The 17962-nt window shown below is 42.2% G+C and overlaps 1 protein-coding gene across 4 annotated transcripts in view; it reads right to left on the bottom strand.

Annotated features, from left to right (window-relative positions):
* ZNF521 (zinc finger protein 521) overlaps window positions 1–17962 on the bottom strand; it is a 280496-nt gene that overhangs the window by 152627 nt on the left and 109907 nt on the right. For all 4 annotated transcript variants that reach the window (XM_061168987.1, XM_061168986.1, XM_061168988.1 and 1 more), the window contains one exon: window positions 8115–11467. In XM_061168987.1, coding sequence (XP_061024970.1) covers window positions 8115–11467 — 3353 coding nt within the window. The remainder of the gene's footprint in view (window positions 1–8114; window positions 11468–17962) is intronic.

The following is a 17962-nucleotide window of genomic DNA, read 5'->3' as shown; positions in this document are numbered from 1 at the left end:
CTTCTGAATTCCGTATGTTCTGAAAGACACTGTATGCATATGGAAAGGATCAGCAAAAAATCCAGAACTGGAAGTAAGTACAGAAAATCTAGGGATGGTAGTGGTAGCAAATTCAATGTGTGATGCAATGATCAACGCTTGGTGAACATGGGACTAGAGAGAGTGGATGAGAGGCAGCTGCTTCCATGTTCCACACCCCGATACTTATGCCAGGGGTCATTAACCCCCTGTTCTAGTGCATTGTAGATGCCAAACAAATACTGAGCACAACAACAATAAATCTGAAAGCAGATTAAACTTGGAAAAGCAACTAAGTCTATTTCAAGAACATCTTGAATTTTACAAATCTATTTGGTCATGTAATTTTTCTACTTAATTTTAAGACATTGTTTATTTAGAGGAAACTTAACTCATTTGTTTTTGCTCCTTTAGCTTAGCAAAACTTAATACCAGCAATTTGACAGACAAAAACTTTGACATTTTTCTTGCAACCTCATATGGAAATTTTTATTATACAAAACAAAAAAGAACTCTGGAGCTTAAGCATGTCAACATGTACGTTTCTATTTTCAGTGTAAGAACTATAAAGGAAGAATATTGACTTTGAGACACACTTAAAACAGACCTTCACACTGAAGATGATCTCTGAATTGTTAGAACTTTCAAGCCTTTTAGCTTATTTAATATTTTTAGATCACACCTAATTTTAAAGCATCTCAGTACTTTCGGGTAAACTTGTCTACATCTATGTGCATTAGTTACTAGATATACCTGCAAATACATCCAAAGATGGAGTATACACTACTTTTGTCATTTTGAAGTACTTACACTATGTTCATTTATTCAATTGATATTTATTAAGCTCTTATGTTAAGCTGTTGGATGTTCATAGGTGAGAAAGGGGAAGAAGGAAATAAACAAGTAAACAAAAACGACTATTTTAAAAGAAAATCTTCAGGAGGAAACCAACTTTGATAAGATTTTCAGGGAAGGGCCACCTGACAGCCGAGAAAGAACCGGTGGTGCAGAGAGGCTGGCTCAGAAGTGCAGGCCAAGTGAGGAAGGAGCACATGTGAAGACTCCAAAGCAGAACCCCCCCCCACCCCATCCCCCTGGAGGCTGGGAGGCTGGGTGCAGTGAAGGAGGAAGAGCCAACCGGGACACGGTGAGGGCAGCCAGGCCGGCCAGGATATGCATGGTCTCACAAACTAGTGAGAGGCTGGAATTTTATTTGAGGGAAATGGGAAGCCACTGAAGAATTTTATGTGACATCATGAGATTGACATGTCCACAGGCTTCCTTCCCACTTCAGCATGAAGAATGGATGGGAAGCAGGCAGAAGATGAAGGAGAGGACTCTCTCAGGAGGCCAGAAATGACTGCAGCCTGGACCACGATGATGGCTTTGGGGATGGAAAGAAGGGGATGGGATACTCACTGGAGGTGGAATCCACAGAACTTATTAATAGATTAGATGTGTGGAAAGAGGGAAAGGGAGGAATCAGGAGTGATTCCTGGGTTTCTTGCTTGGGTAATTGGGTGTAGGGTAGATCCCTTTACCAAAAATGATGGAAGTTAGGAAAAAGATAGGCTTCAGGAGAGAGAATCAAGAGCTTTTAGTAGGTATACGTTACACTTCAGAAGTCTAAAAGAGATACAAATGGCAAAGTCAAGCTGCCAGTGGAACACAGTAATCTGGAACTAAGAGGAGATCTAGGCTAGAAACATAAATTTGGGAATTCTTAGCAAAGAAATAGTTGCAGCAACATGAATAGAGGAGATGCCTATGGAGAGAGTAGACAGAGAAGTAAAAGAGGACCAAGGATGAGCATCGAAGAATTGCTACACTTTTAGGACAGGCATAGGACGAGAAATCTCCAAAGGCAGAAGTAGGAAGAAAACTAGGAGCGGGAACGCCATGAAGTCAGAGAGAGGCACGGCAAGGGGAGAACTGTCCACCCTGCAGAGTGCTACGGAGATGAACCTGGAGACCACTGGCAACCTTGGCAGGACAATTACAACTTCCCGGAGAAAGCAGACGTTGAAGTGGAGTGGGATGATATCAGCAGACCCGTACACGCTCTGAATATCTAGAACAGCACTTCAATAATAAAACAAGATTTGAGTCCAAATGCGGTAAAAATATAAACAGCAATCCTATAGTTAACACACGCAGAAGAACACCACAAATTTATTTAATACCTTCAGGTTCCAGTCACTGTGTCAGGTGGTTCCTGAATGAAACAAAGCCAGGCGGCCAGTTGTCCTGCCACACCGCCCTGTATGGGGAAAGGCTCTGGGAGAGCCACCAGCCAGACACAGCACTGAGGCACCTGCCTACGATGGGCCTGGCATTAGCATAGGGCTTAGGAATATCAGATTGAGTAAATTCTTGCCCCAAGGAATTCAGGGGAAGAAAAGAGAAATGTACATAGATAATTATAAAGCACTGTAACAATTTTCATATGAAATTTATAACATATTGTATAGACAGGGCATTCCAGGAGAAGGGAGATGTTTGTGGTGATAAGCTGGGGTCAGAGGAGGCCTTCTAGAATAGCTGATCTCCAATTAAAGGGAAAGATGGACAGCCTCATGGAAGACAGAGGGCAGTCAGGAGGAGAGGAATTACTTGAGCATTAGGAACTGGACAGCCTTAGCAAGATACAGAGGCAGCATGTTGTGTGCGGGTTAATTAAAGCACCTCCAAGTACAGAATAAGGTGAAAGGTAAGGAAAGAGGGAGAAATTTTACCAGGGACCTACAGAGTCTTACATTTCACAATAAAAGGGTTATGACATCATCCTATAGGGATGGAGGTGCAGAGCACTTAAAATGTTCCAAATAGGGAGGGGCATGTTATTCAGGTTTGTGTTTCAGATAGATTGTTCTGGCAGCTCTGTGGGGATGGATCTGAAAGTATGAACACTAAAGTCAGAGGGAACAGTTACGAGGCTGCTTCAGTAGTTTAGAGATTGAACTTAAAATGTGGTAAGAGGATGGAGAAGAGGGGATTGATTCAGAAATACATATGAGTAGAAATCGAGATGGCTGGATGGCCAACTGGATGTGGAGAAAAAGAAAAGACTAAGAAGATTAATGGATCCACAAGTGAAATAGAATACTTGAGAAAAAAAGCAGGTTTGGAGAAAGGATGATTTTTATTTTGGACCCATTGAGTTTGAAGTTCACAGGAACATGTGAGTGCATATATATCCAGCAGGCATCTGTGTGTATGAGTCTGAATTTCAGAGGAGAGGTTTGAGTCAAAGACACCTTTTTTTTTGGCAATAGCTTCACTGAGGTGTAACTCACATGCAAAAAGTCACTAATTTACATCTGGTGAGTATTAATAAATGCATACAGTCTTGTAACCACCAGCACAATCAAGATACAGAATATTACCATCAACCCCCATAAGTTCGCTCCCGTCTTTTGGAAACACCATTTGGAGAGTCATCAGTAAAAGGTGGTGGTTGAAACCCTGGGAGTGGATGAGGCCACGTGAAGCGGGGGGGTCAGTAGAGTGACAGTAGCAATGGGGACACTATCTTGCAGAAGCAGGTAGAGGACAGAGAGGGCTACGGAACATTCAAAGAGGCACGAAGGGAAACAGGAAGGAAGACAGAGGTTCAATTAGGAGGGAATGACCAACAGTGATAAGTACAGAAGCAGGTAAACTATGATAGATTCTCTTCAAAAAAAAATCAAAAGCATTACGTCAGTCCACTAGGTCGGTAGAGACCTTAGAACAGTCAGCTGAGGTGCAGCAATAGAAGCAGAAGATCCCTTGTGGTGGGTGGAGGAAGTGAATGACAAGAGAAAATAAGACTGCAACACCGAGAGGATTTTATGAAAAGGACAAGGATGAGATCGCAGCTAGAGGAAAGTGCCAGTGGAATTAACGAAAAGAGAGTCTTGAGTCTGGAGTTGGGAGACCTGGATTCTCGGAGTCTCTTGTCTACCACTTATTAACTGTGACCTTAGACCGATCTCAATTTATGTGGGTCTGTTTTGTTGTCTGTAAAATAAGGCAGCTTAATCAGACGATCTCCACTGTCCCTTCTAGCTTTGATTCTGTGGCACCGTACAGGCATCTAGAAACATGGAGATAATTTGTAACCCTTGCAAGAGCAATTTCAACAGAATTGTGGGGATGATGTGAATTGAAATGTGAATATATCATCCCTCAGAGAAATCTGGATATGAAGGATCTTAAGGAAACCATGGCAGATGGACACATGCTTCCAATATCATCATGAGACAACATTTTGAGGTCCATATAGGGCAGCACCTGACCAGGAAGCCAAGCCAGTGTCAACGAACTCCAAAAGAAGAACTAACATTTATTCAACACATAGTAAATGTCAGTAAGTCTGCGAGGTGTTTCACGTGTGGAAAAAGCTATATGTCCAGTGTTCTTTCTCTCTCAAATTCTCTCTACCATTTATGGAATCACTGCAGGTACAAATTTATATCATAGTCAACCTTTGAGGAGGAAATAGAAATGATTAGGTTCCCCCAAATATTTTATTCAAAACAAAGTCTCCATGGCAAATTTAGACTAATAATTATACACTTTTGGTACAAAGAGAATATTTTTCACAAATTCAGAAATCAGCATGCAGAAGAAATGGGAGTTCAAATTCAGATCTTCTGTCTTCAATTCCAAATTTCTCCATCATATGACAGCTACTTAATATTATTCTTCTTTAATTGTCATATGCCTAGGCTTTCATCTATTTCTTGGATTATATGGGTTTATATAGTACTTATCCTTCCCTAGATTATATCTAAATCCCTTTTAAATAGGTACTCTAGTCTCGACCAAGTAACACTCTTTTCAGTCTTTGAAAGATGCATTCCAGCATCTATCAATACCCTTATGTGACTGTAAGTCATAGCCCAGAAAAATCTAATCTGGTTCTTGACAACATCTAGGTACTCAGGTTTTATTCTCTTCTTTTCTCTTCTGAAGCCTCAATCCTCAGCAAGAAGAAGAGATGAAAATACCACCTACATTGCTAAGTCCTTCAGTTCCTACCTAGGACATCTAAGTCAATGGACATACATGTGATACTTCTTTTTGTGATAAAGTTTAGTCCCACATGGCATGCCTGTCTTTTGGCAAAGTCTTATGTAATAACTTTGCCTTTACTTCCACTGGTGAAAAATTTACATAATACTCACAATGAGAGGTCATAGAAGCTTAACTTGGCTAACAAAAAATGGGAACAAATTAATATTTATTATATGTCTTTTTCTTGCCGATGCATTCTTTTTAGGCTCCTTTTCGTAAAACTTTACATATGTTTAGATAATTTTCTATGTCAAGTCCAAATAGTATGGTCTACTTTACATTTTTTATGGTAGAGAGTATCAGAAAGGAAGTGGGCACATAAAATTTTATGACAAATAGTATAATAAAGAAAAAATAGTAACAATGGTGAAAATGTTGAATAGATTAGTGTACTGTTAAGGCACAAAGAAAAAATGTACAACTGAATCTTAATATCTGGTCAATTAAGGACACTGCTACAAGTTACTAATCAGATTTAATAAGGAGGTACTCTTTTGCATGGAGTCATTTTTAACCTTCAGTAGCAGGTGCTTAAAAAACACTATTGTGAGAATTAAAATTAAAAAGTGCTTTAAAGTACTTTATATATTATTTTATGTAAGTGAAGCATACCATTAAGCTTTATAAATTATCATTAAGATTTTAGGTATAATTGAAGACTTGACCATCCCTTAAAGATAAATTTTCCTAATCAACTCTAACCAAATTAACAGATAAAGACTATTCATACGTCCTCCTTCATTTCTAAAATATTTCACCTCAAGTGGTATTATAATATAGAGCAATTTAGAAATATCAGAAAATCTAAACCATGAACAGATAAGAAGAAACAGGCATTTGCCTCTCCATAAACAATCTACTAAGACACAAAAGCTAGATTTTGCTTGGTTTTAAATGCACACATACCACCACAGTCTCACACACACACACACACACACACACACACACACACACAGAGAGAGAGGTTCATTTTAAACAGCTTTTATATACTATTTAAATTAAACCTGAATATAAAAACTCTTCTATATATGTTAAGCATAACAAGACAAAAGAGAGGAATAATTTTCTGCATAGACTTTTTAAGAAATCTTGTTCAAGAGCATTTAAAAATAAAACATTTGGGGGAGATTTGGGGAAATCTGAATATAGACTTATAGATGATAGTATGGATTTATTCAATTTCTTTAGCTGATTTCAATAATTGCCTGAGCTAATGATATTGTGGTTAAATAGGAAAATGCCCTTTTTCTTAGGAGATATGTTATCTACAACTTACTTTCATGTAGCTCAGGTTAATTAAAAAGGTTGCAAAGAGAGAGAAAAATGTAACAAAATGTTCATATCTGATAAACTTGTGACATGGATATGCGGACACATACATATGTTCACTGTGTTATTCCTTTAACTTTTCTATAAGTTTAAACATTTTTGAGATAAAAAGTTGGAAAAAGTAATTCATTTCATATGATTACAACTAGAAATATTTGTTTCAAAAGAAATGATTTGATCCAACACATGAGTCATGAGCCATTATCAAAACAACGTTCTTCCAGTTTGAAAGGATTTCGTTTATTTAGATGAGAGAAAGGTGCGCGTTTACTTGAGGAGGAGAGAGGGAAGGCAGCTTCAAAGTTTGGGAGTTTGCCTGTCACACAGATGCACATTTCAGGAGGATGGGCTCTGCGTTCGTCTTCTCAGCTTTCCCCTACCAGCTGAGTGATGGCTATCTGCAGGGAGATGCAGGGGGATCTTGGAGATGGTGTGAGTGCAGAGGCAAGATAAGGAAAAGGCAGTGACCCCAGACTGAAGGGAGATAGGTCTCCCTGGGGTTTTCATTTGGATGGATCTCCAGATAGGGGCAGGTAGGGAAGGGGAGAGAGCTATTAGAAACCAGGTGATAAAGCATAAAGAAATGATAACAAAATGAGCCATCCTCTGCTCAGCTTCAAGGAATGATGACTTACAAAACTATTTCACTGTAAATGAACTTGTTTTTCAGACTCATTATGGGAAAAAAGACATGAAACGACTCTTCAACTAAGAAAAAAAAAACAAAACATGTTCACTTTGAAACCCAAACCCAGAGCGCGAAGACTTGGGGAGAGTGCCTTTAAAACGAATGTTGACCGCGTGGTGCTTAATAAATGTAGGGGCTTTTAAAAAATCCTGTTGTGGGGCTTCCCTGGTGGCGCAGTGGTTGAATATCTGTCTGCCAATGCAGGGGACACAGGTTCGAGCCCCGGTCTGGGAAGATCCCACATGCCGTGGAGCAACTGGGCCCGTGAGCCACAACTACTGAGCCTGCGCGTCTGGAGCCTGTGCTCCGCAACAAGAGAGGCCGCGATAGTGAGAGGCCTGCGCACCGCGATGAAGAGTGGCTCCTGCTTGCCGCAACTAGAGAAAGCCCTTGCACAGAAACGAAGACCCAACACAGCTAAAAATAAAAAATAATAAATAAATAAATAATAAAAATAAAGGAATTCCTTTAAAAAAAAAAAAAAAAAACTCCTGTTGTTGGAAACATCTTCCTCACTACCCAGAAGACAAAGACAAACAGTGAGTGTTGACAACACGGTATTAAAAAGCCACCCCTACCCAATTTGTTATCCACAAATATATATATTCTTTTTAATTTACTCTAAGCCAGAGTGTTGGCTCCTAGCATCTTACTTTTATGTCATTATCTCTCTGCCATACACACAAGTCATAGCTGGGGATTTCAACTCGCAGCGAAGCTACGCTGAGATTCCAGATGTCAGGTAGTGTTGGCATGAGTGCAGGTCTCTTCAGTCATAGAGAAGACAATATCCTAGGGAGTCTGGAATTAGTCCTATTTTGCACCATTCAAGCCAAAATGCTGCTTATCAAGAAGCAAGTAATTGCTAGCTAATGGCTATGGGGGAAAAACACCACTGCATTTTGATCCAAGCATCTCTCGGCACCTGACAATAAATAAAGCTGAGCAAAGTGTAAACGTAAAGTGGAGACGGATTCTCGAGGAGGTTAAAGAACAAACATTAAAAAGGCGAGTTTACCTCATCCGACTGGGAGGGGCTGATTCTGGGCATGGGCGATACTTGCGGCGTTTTCAACTGTGTGCTGTTGCCGTCTGGCACCAGCTCTCGGTGGACCGTTTGGATGTGGTTCTGGAGTTCACTTTCAGACTCAAACTTAACATTGCAGCTGGAACAGCGCGTCTTCAGCGCCCCGGCCTTGCCCTTACCCTCCATGGCACTCAGGTTCTCATTCTGGCCCAGGCCTGGTCGACTCGTGCCGGGAGGGATGCTGATGCCCGGGCTGCCGCTCTTACTGAGATTCACGCAGCCGGCACACAGACCATAGGGCAGGCCGTTGATGTCAAGTTTCACCAGGTCTTGCTTGGAACGGAATTCCTTGAGGCAGGACGCGCACTTGTACAGTTTGGGGACATGCTGGCCACGCCCCGTGGTCTGGACCGCAGACCCGTTGCCCGTCTTTTGCATGTGGAACGTCCCGTGGATTTTGAGTTCTAAGGTGGAGGTCACCGTCTGCATGCAGACCACACAGCGAAATCCCGTCAGGGAATTCCTCAGGTCGGGGTGCATTTGGCAATGCTCCAGAAACTCCTCTTCGCTCTGGAGCGGCATCTTGCAGATGCGGCAGTTTCCGGTATCGAGGCTCTTACTGTGCGTGACTTTGTGTTCGGTCAGAGTCAAGAGGGAGGGGAAGCGCTCCCCACAGATGGGGCACATGTAGTGTTTGACGGGGCCCAGGTGGGTCTGCATGTGTTCCCGGAGGCCGTTTTCCGAGAAGAAGGTTCGAGAGCACACGTTGCACTTGTAGTTGCCCTTGATGAGCTCGGCTTTCTTCTTCACGATGGCGCTCTCCCCGGGCCGGATGTTGTGGTCCCGCAGCTGGTGGTTCTGCAGCAGGGTCTCCATGGTGTAGGCCGCCCCGCAGATGTCGCAGCCGTACATGGGCTCCGAGGTGTCCACGTCCTCCTCGCTCCCGTCGTGGCTGTTGTGGGACTCCTGGCTGTTGGTCAGCAGGGTCTGCAGCTCCACCTCCTCCTTCTGCACCTGCTCCGAGGCCCCGTTGGCGCCGCAGTTGGGCGTCTTGGCGTCGAACACGCAGTGCTTCTCCCGCAGGTGCTTCTCCAGCAGGATGATGGCGTGGAAGGCTTTGCTGCAGAACTTGCAGTTGTACTTCTTGCTGTGGGTGGTGATGTGGCACTGCAGCTCCACCTCGGTGCCGAAGGACTCGCCGCAGAAGATGCACTTGTGCACCTTGCCCTGGTTCTCCAGGTGGTTGTGCCTCACGTGCAGCTGCAGGTCTGTCTCGTTGCGGAAGTCCCAGTTGCAGGACGTGCAGCGGTAGACTTTCTTCTCGTTACTGTGCTTCACGGCCAAGTGGAGCTGAATGGAGACCTTCGAGTCGAAGACTTCTTGACAGAGGGTGCAGCGGAAGAAGACGAAGGTGTGCATGTCCAGCAGGTGTTTCTGAAGGTCGTCCACCGACGTGAACTGCTTGTCACAACTCTCGCAGATGTAGTACGTGGAGGTGATCATAAAATGAATGGTGACGTGCTTCAGCAGGGATTCTTGGTTGGGGAACTCCTTGTTGCACTGAGGACAGGTCAGTTTCGGAAGCACGGTGTCGAGATGAGTTTTCAGGTGAGTCTGAAAGCCGTCCAGGGACGTGTACTTAGCACCACACTGATTACAGATATACTCTCCCGCCGGCCGCGCGGGCGCACCTCCGACCGCCTGCATCATCTTAAGAGATGTCTGCTCTATGGCCACAGGAGAGAGGGGGCTCAAGGCCCTGGATTTCTTCCCGTTGTGAATATAATTCAGGGCCAAGGGAATGTTTTTATGATTCTCTTTGATGTGCTTGTTCAGTTTAAGAACGCTGTTGAATATTGGAGAATTTGTACAATAGGAACAAGAATAGACTTCTACGACTGGTTCTTTTGGAGTCCCGAGCACTGGAGACCCAAATCGGGAGCCACTGAGGTCGCAGTGGACCTGCCTTATATGCTCTTCGAGGGAAGAGTCAGTGAGGAACCCCATGTAGCAATGGGGACAGAAAAAAGCGTTGCTGTCCTTAGCCGCAGGGTTGGCAAATCCGTGAGAACATCGGATGTGTTCCTGAAGGGTGTTGAGGTCGTTGACAACTTCGGAGCAGAAGTTGCACTGGTAGACTATGGCGGGCATGGCAGACACGATCAGACCTGGGTCCTGAGCTTCGTGCACTTGCTTAAGATGTTCATTGAGGTTATAGAGGGAGGGCAACACCTCCAAGCAATACTGACAAATGTGGGCCTGCTCTGGCTTATCTAAATGCATAGTCTTCAGGTGAATCTGCAGAACCGCCAGACTCGAAAACAACTGCTTGTTGCAGTAAATACAGCTGTAGGTGACTTTTGCCTGTTTACTCGAGGGGACGGTCATGTCCGGGGTTTGCTGAGAGGCCCGCTTCCTCCCTCGACTCTTGGGGATGGGCGGGGCGGCCTCCACCATGGTCGAGCTGTCCACTGAGAGGTTGGAGTCCGGAGTCGTGCTGGACACGGAGGTGTAGCCCACCGTGACCAGGGAAGGGCTGTTGCTGGGGTTGCAGGACTCTGGCTGCTGGTGACCGTCCATGTGGCTGTACAGTTCCTCGACGGTGTGGAAGCTCTCGGAGCAGATGCTGCAGGAGTTCTTCTTCTCCCCGCCGTGCATCTGCTCCATGTGGTTCATCAGGGAGGCCTCCTCCACGAAGAGCTCGTGGCAGTAGACGCACTGGAGGGCCGCCCGGTCCTCGTTGGGGGAGCACTCGGGGTGGCACTCTGCGATGTGCTTCTGGAGGTCCTCCGGGAAGTCAAAGCCTTCCTCGCACTGACTGCACTTCTGCGTGTCCTTCATCTTCCAGTCTTCCATCCTGGAGCCGCCCTGGGGGCCGTCCTTGTTCCTTTCGTGAACCTGCATGTGTCCGTGTAAGGAGCTCGAGGACAGGAACCCACGGCGACAAATGGCACATTTATATGGCTTGTTGGACGTGTGAGTCTTCAAGTGGATCTTCAGGTGATCACTTCTGGAGAACGCAGCATCGCATTCGCTGCAGTGGTACTTCTTGTCTCCGGTGTGGAGCTTGATGTGGCGATCTCGGCTCCGCTTGTGTTTGAACAGCCTACTGCAGTAAGTGCATTTGAAAGGCAGCTTGTCGCTGTGACTCTGCTCATGGTGCTTTAGGTAGCTGAGACGGCTGAACGACTTGTCACAGAACTGGCATGGATAAGGGAGTCCAGGGCCACCTTCTTCCTCTCCAAAATCGCAACCTTCTCCGTGGCTGGGGGAAGTCTGGTCCTTGCTCGAAGGTGAGGAAGCTGGCCAGGAGCAAGTGGGGTCATCTTCCACATCCACTCCATCTGCAACAGAAAGCATCGGAACATTTCATTTTCCGTGTTGAGAGTTCAAGAGTGAGTTTACTGTACCGCTGTGAGTGTACTGTACACAGGGTGGGACCAACGAGAACCTTTCAGGGAAAAAAAAAAAAAAAAAGGAGAGAATATTTGAGTGGAACACTTTCAAATCTGAGCCCCAAGCTTTTATTCTAAATTTACTTTTCACTGGATTGTAAAATATAAAAAGATATTAAATAGTTCTGTGCCTAAATTACCCTTTTATTACTTTTTATCATTCTTCTTTAGAAGCAAGGTATATATTATGCATTGACAATTTTATTAAAATGGAGATTTTAATATATTTAATGTTTCTTTTGTGTTCATTCTAAAATGATTTGCATATTATGTGAGCATCTGAAGGACCAAATGAAAAGAGGAAATATTACAGGAATGATTTAAAATTAATGCAGTCAACCCAGATGTCTAATATTTAATAAAAAATTCCCTCTGCATTTTGCTTGTTTTTATATAAAAAGGCAATTCTGAAGACCAGAATCTTTTATGGGGTTCTTATTGATACAGACCTTATTGCATGCAGCAAAAAAATATTAAAAAGTAAGCACATGAAAGAAGACAGAAAACACAATAATAATTATGTCTTGTGTAATAAAAGACAACCAGGATTTCTTCAATAACTGTAAGATTCGAATGGCATAGGCCAGAAAATGGATTATTAGATGTTAGAAGGGCACTGCTAGATATTACATGTAGCTAGGATCAGCCAGGATCAAGAAAAAAATGAGAGTTTCACAAGGGCCAGATTGTAATAGTGTATTTTGTTTGGAAAGTTCAAGAGGTGGCCCACCATTTCTTCCTTTTGCAAAAGCTTCAGCAGCATGAACTTCCTTAGCCAAACAGGACCTGCACTTTGAGGTGAGCAGAGACAAAGCAACTTGTGAAAAACTGGAAACAGGAAAAGTGATAAATGATTATGCTAAATGCTGAAAGATTTATGGGTAACAAAGAGAAGACAAACAAGCCTGAAAGCCAGATATAACCTTAGCAAGTTATCCATAAAGTAACTCTACTTTATATTAGGTGGTTTTTTAACCATGTTTGTAGCTAGTGTACACTCTTACTTCTGTCACTTTCTTAATATTCAAGTGGAAAATGAGACCTTCTCAAACAGGTTGTAAAACCTCTTTCTGGCTTTTCAAAACAATCTATCATTCAGGATCGGAAGACATTGTAAAAGCTTTTCACTCTCCAAAGGAGCAAGATTTTTCATAAAGGCAGACAAGTAAAGACCATGGAGTGTGCCTGGTGGAGACAGTGATTCTATTAGAATAATAGGTTCAATTAGAATATTATTGGGGTATTCTAATAAGATGCAATTAGAATATGATCAAATACATTTTAAAATTCTTCAAAGCTAAAGTTCACTAGCAAGCTATATTATTAACATAAAAGTAGAAACTGGCAAGCATTATGTAAACAAATTCCACGTCTGCTTTCTTTAAGGTAACAAGATTTTACTAGATTATCAACCTCTTGCTTATCCACAGGAAACAGATGAGGATCATTCCTTTCCTGCATCTAGAAACTGATGACAACACCATCTCACTATCAATGCCAGATGGCAACCATCTAACTCTGAGAAAACAACCAAACACCATTCCTGGATCCCTGCCCACTGCAACAGAGCTTCGCAATACAAGTTGAAAACCACATGATTTTGCATCCTCATTTATATACGTCTATAACCTAACGTGTTTCCAGCATAAGAAAGAGTCTGACAATTGTGGGTGTGATTTCAATTTAAAGGTGAATACACATAAAGAATATATGCAGATAAACTCATCACCCAACATACAGAGAAACAATTTTGAAAAATTAAAAACAAAAACAACTTCAATGATGGTCTAGCTTTTCCCTTAAAAAACATAAGCCACCTAAAGCTGGTAGCCCTAAAACAAACCAAAGTTTTGAAATATGTCCCCTAATTAAAAAGTTTACTCTTTATTAAATTTGCTCAGCATTCTAGGAAGAAAATCTACCACTTTTCACACATTCCTTGTTTAGGCTTACATCCTGTTGTTTCACTTAAAAATATTTTCGAACACATCATCTCATTTGTACAGTTGGGGAAAACAGTGAATCAGAATTTGTCATGCATCTAGACTGAAAGAATAGAATTACTGAGCCTGAAAATTTAGCAAGTGAATTTATTATTAAATTGCAGATTATGCCCAGGCATGATATATTATTATACAAATGCACCAAGAATTATAGAGCCATAGACCATTATAAACATGACACCATGCTTAAATCAGGTTCTTGTCTGTGGGCCATGCCTGACTATACACCTCTTACATAACTGTTCTCCTAAGCTTATAAATTTCAAATATAGTCAAGTGAGCTGAGGGTCAGGATCAAGTTTTTACTCAAACCAAGATTCAAGGGAGCTAGAAACCTTCCCTTCACTCTCTCTCCTGTCTCTATTACTTGGTCTTGGGAAAAAGAGGACGTGATAATCAAAGATGATGTGTCCTTGTAACTGAGATACACGGAAATCACCTACCGGCTTCCTAAGGCTCAGGCTGAGGGATTGAGGCCACAGAGCAGAAGTAAAAAGTTTGAGCAGGGAATGCTACTTTTAGAAAAATAAGCAAAGGTTTCAGCGAAAGGCTGATTTCTGTTTTAAAATCTAAATTGTAAAACGCTCATTTGCTAGTGTTGTAAGTGGGCCTTTTCTCCCTGGGATGCACAAGGAACTCACTGACAAGACTCCCAGGGCTGTTGATCCATGCTCTAAGGGTATCACAATCTCCCCAGACTTTTGTGGTGTGGTGGTGTTGCCAACATTCTCCGAGGTCTACCTAAGTCTTTGAAAGCTACTCGTCCCCATTACCTTAAGCGTTTTGGCATTCACAACACAACCTATGTTTAAATGGCTAATACAGACTTAAACAATTTCAATTTCTTTTTTTCATCTGGAAGAAACTATGGAGGATTCTTTCAACTCCCGTTACTGAGTCAACTTGAACTTTTTTACCCTTCGACACTCACTAAGTGCTACTTCTTACAGAAGTGTGTTTCTGTGTTATGGCAGGTTTTCTGCATTTCAATGTGAAGTACTTAACGTGTCCATGTTAAATTTTAATTTTTTTGGAATCAGTCACTTCACACCAGCTGACTCTCAGAGAGCTATAGCTCTTACAACGGGAAGAAGAAGAAAAACAACAACAACAACAAAAACTTTGCTGGAAACCAGCTCCGTGGCCTAAAAGTCTATTTAAAGATGCAAATGTGTGTGCATAGTTAGTGCAGATGTTTTTCTACAGCAACTGTACTTGCTGAGTTTCACCATTTCCATAAAGCACATTAAAACAAGTGTGTGAACACTCGGAGATGAAAGTCTCGAACACTCCTGAGACTTTCAGTGGAAAGGAGAGCCGCCTGACTTTTCTCCAAGCAGACAGGAATGCCCATGATTCAGCAGCCTGAGTAAATAAAAGAGGTCCTTATTTCCTAATTTTGCTGGCTGGCCACACTGCAGCAGCCTCTGTGCTCCTGCCAAAGGGGATGCAGAGCTGGAACTACACCCAGCAGCTGAAGGCCTGTCTTTGTTAGCCAGCCAGGCTTTCCCGACCATCTTCTGGCAACAGAACTGCCATATCCTGCAAGGAAGACCTCCATCTCGGGCTTGATGGTTCTCTAGTCTGCCTGAAAGGACGAAACAACAGATTTTGCTGGGTCTACGTCGGAGGATGACAGCTGGAAACTCAGTTAGCGGCAGAGCAACACCTGTTCGGTCATATTTATGGGGGAAAGTGCTCACTAACAGAAAAGTGAAGTCATACTAGAAGGAGGGATTGTGCAGAAAAAAAAAGACACCAGAGCACAAAGTACCTCTGTGACATGAGCCATCGCCCCTCATGTACCAACCTTGGAGGAGAGAGCAAAGATTGGCTATGATTTTATCCTGGCTACTGGGGGATGGACAGACGAACACACCCTGGGAAGGGCTGCTGGGTTGCCAAATGGGGGGCTGATAATGTCCGTCTACAGCCTGTCATTGTGGAAGAAAAATGCTGAGGGTCTGGCCATTCTTTGGCTTTCAAATCCAACTGAAGTAGCCAATAAAAAAATAAGGTCAAAGAAGGGGGAAGAGAAGATGCACAGGAACGTTTGGGGTGATGCTAAAGCTTTTTATTTTTGCACCATAAAGCATGTCTTAGTCTTAGGGTAAAGTACACGCTTCTGGAGGGCAGGGACCAAGCCTAATTTTAGAATGCTGACTCCAACAATACGGGCAATCCTGAAATTATTAAGGAGAAAGTCAAGTAACAAAGTGGATTGACTCACTGTACATGTTAAAGAAGTGATCCGAATCTCTGAAGTTATGGAAACTTCCAATACATTTAGTTCTTCGTAGGGCCGGGCCCACAAGAAGCTGGCTTACTGATGTCCTTTTGCTACCTGAGCTCATTCATTGTAAAGGCAGAGTACTCACTAAACCGCCCTTGGGGACTCAGTATCATGTGTGTGCAAGTGCCACACAGCAAGATTTCTTTAACAGGGACAGGATTTACATCACTGGTTACTTTTCAAGTGAGGAAAAGAAGCCCGAATACTGACAGCTCTGGTACCTCTCTTTTCGAAGAGCAATAACTCAGAATGGGAACTAAAAGTCGGGAGTCCGGAGTTTTATTTCTAGCTTCATAACTGACTTAGAGAGTGACCTGGCCAAGTCATTTAATCTGCCCCTACCTAGGTATTTCACCTGCAATATGAAGATAATAATTCTTGCTACTTACCCTCTGGGGTGTTACAAAGATTAGTGAATATTTCTAGGGCACCTATCATCGCTGAAGGAAAAGCTGCATATGTAAACAAAAAGACTTATATGTGTTGCATGTATTTACGTTTTCACATGTAAGCTTCTTAATGTGTACATTACAAACATATTTTAACATTTTCTTTTCTTTAATTGAACCACTGGAATATCAGCTTTAGGGACTGGCCCAAATAGTGCCTTAAGCATTCACAGTTGTATATTCAGCCACCAAGAAAATAAAATATAAATTGTTGGTGGTATCTAAAAGTTAATGGACCATAAATCCAAGTATTAAATTATTATACATATGATATAATCTTGGGTCTTTACAGACAGATAACCTTGGAACAAGTATTTTGTTATGTAATTCCGAAGCCAAGTGTGGACTTCGGAAATTACCTCTCTTATCCTTAAAACACTAGCAGTACAATCACTGCATTATTTAACATCAAAATAAGTTCATTTAGTAGATGATTTTTTTAAGCGTAGGACAGTAGGTGAAAGCATGAGACCAAAGCAAATTTCCAGGTTATTTCCTCCATTGGCTGAAAATGGTTCTTTCTTTCTACCAGCATGCTCTAGGAGCAGTTCTGAACTTTCATACTAGAGTTCATAGTCCTTTTTCCACTCATTAACTTAAGACACCTTAAGACAGTTAAACTGAGAATCTTGAGGGAAATATACAGGTAGGCACAAAGGCTGAGAGAAGTTAGGTGCTATCAAGAGAGAACAATATTTTGAAATGTGTGTTTAATAGACACAGGTAACAAGGATATTTGTCATGTTAACCCAGAGCCATCACAGTAACAACTCTGCATCATCATATTTAAAATCATCTCGCCAAATTGCACAATACATTTTAAAGCAATGATCTAAATTGCTGAAGGAGATGGTCATTCTAAATAAATCATTATGCATTATTACACAATTGTTTCCTTTCATTCTCAACAGAAATGTCAACAGTTTGAGAAAGGCTGCAACTTTAATAATATAGCTATCATACTTTAAAAAAAAAATCAACAGTCCCACATTAAATTCACTCCTTTGTCATGTAACTTATTTAATTACTTGAAAAGGAATATTCTTTACTGGGTGTTCAAAAGAGAAAAGTGAACTCTAAAATGACTTGTAATTCACAGACGCTTTTAAATTCTGTAATATTACAAACTGTTCTGGAAGGACCAATTAAATGCATTAACAGTTAGGTTATGAGGGGAAAGGGTGGTCACTCATTAATGATAGCAGCTGTGGAAGCAGGAGTTGGAGGAGCACATTTTTTAACACAGTCAAGATGAATTCCAGATATCAGAGCTCAGAGGTTTTTTTTTTTTTCCTTTCAATACTCCCTAATAAAAAAGAGGCTCACTTTCCCCAACAATCCTTTAATGCTTTGGATGAGCCAAAGAGATAAGTTGTTATCACCCCCGCGCCGTCCTCCTTAGGTAATCCTGGGCTTTATATCCAAGCTGCCTCTTTCACCAGACATAGTTCTGTTACGTGTGCGGAGAAGTACAAATGTTTTGCTCGCTGTTGCTTCAAGTTCATTTGAACAGACGGAGCTCAATGAATTCCATCTTCCGCCGCCAAATTAAACAGAAAACAGTGCATTCTTAAGCAGTTCACACTTAACTCCACCTCTCAAATCAGAGGAAAAAGCTGACGTGAAACCAGTTAAAGAA

Source organism: Eubalaena glacialis, chromosome 15 (genome assembly GCF_028564815.1).
Source record: "Eubalaena glacialis isolate mEubGla1 chromosome 15, mEubGla1.1.hap2.+ XY, whole genome shotgun sequence".
Classification (NCBI taxonomy): Eukaryota; Metazoa; Chordata; class Mammalia; order Artiodactyla; family Balaenidae; genus Eubalaena; species Eubalaena glacialis.
This window is presented reverse-complemented; position numbering and strand designations above follow the sequence as displayed.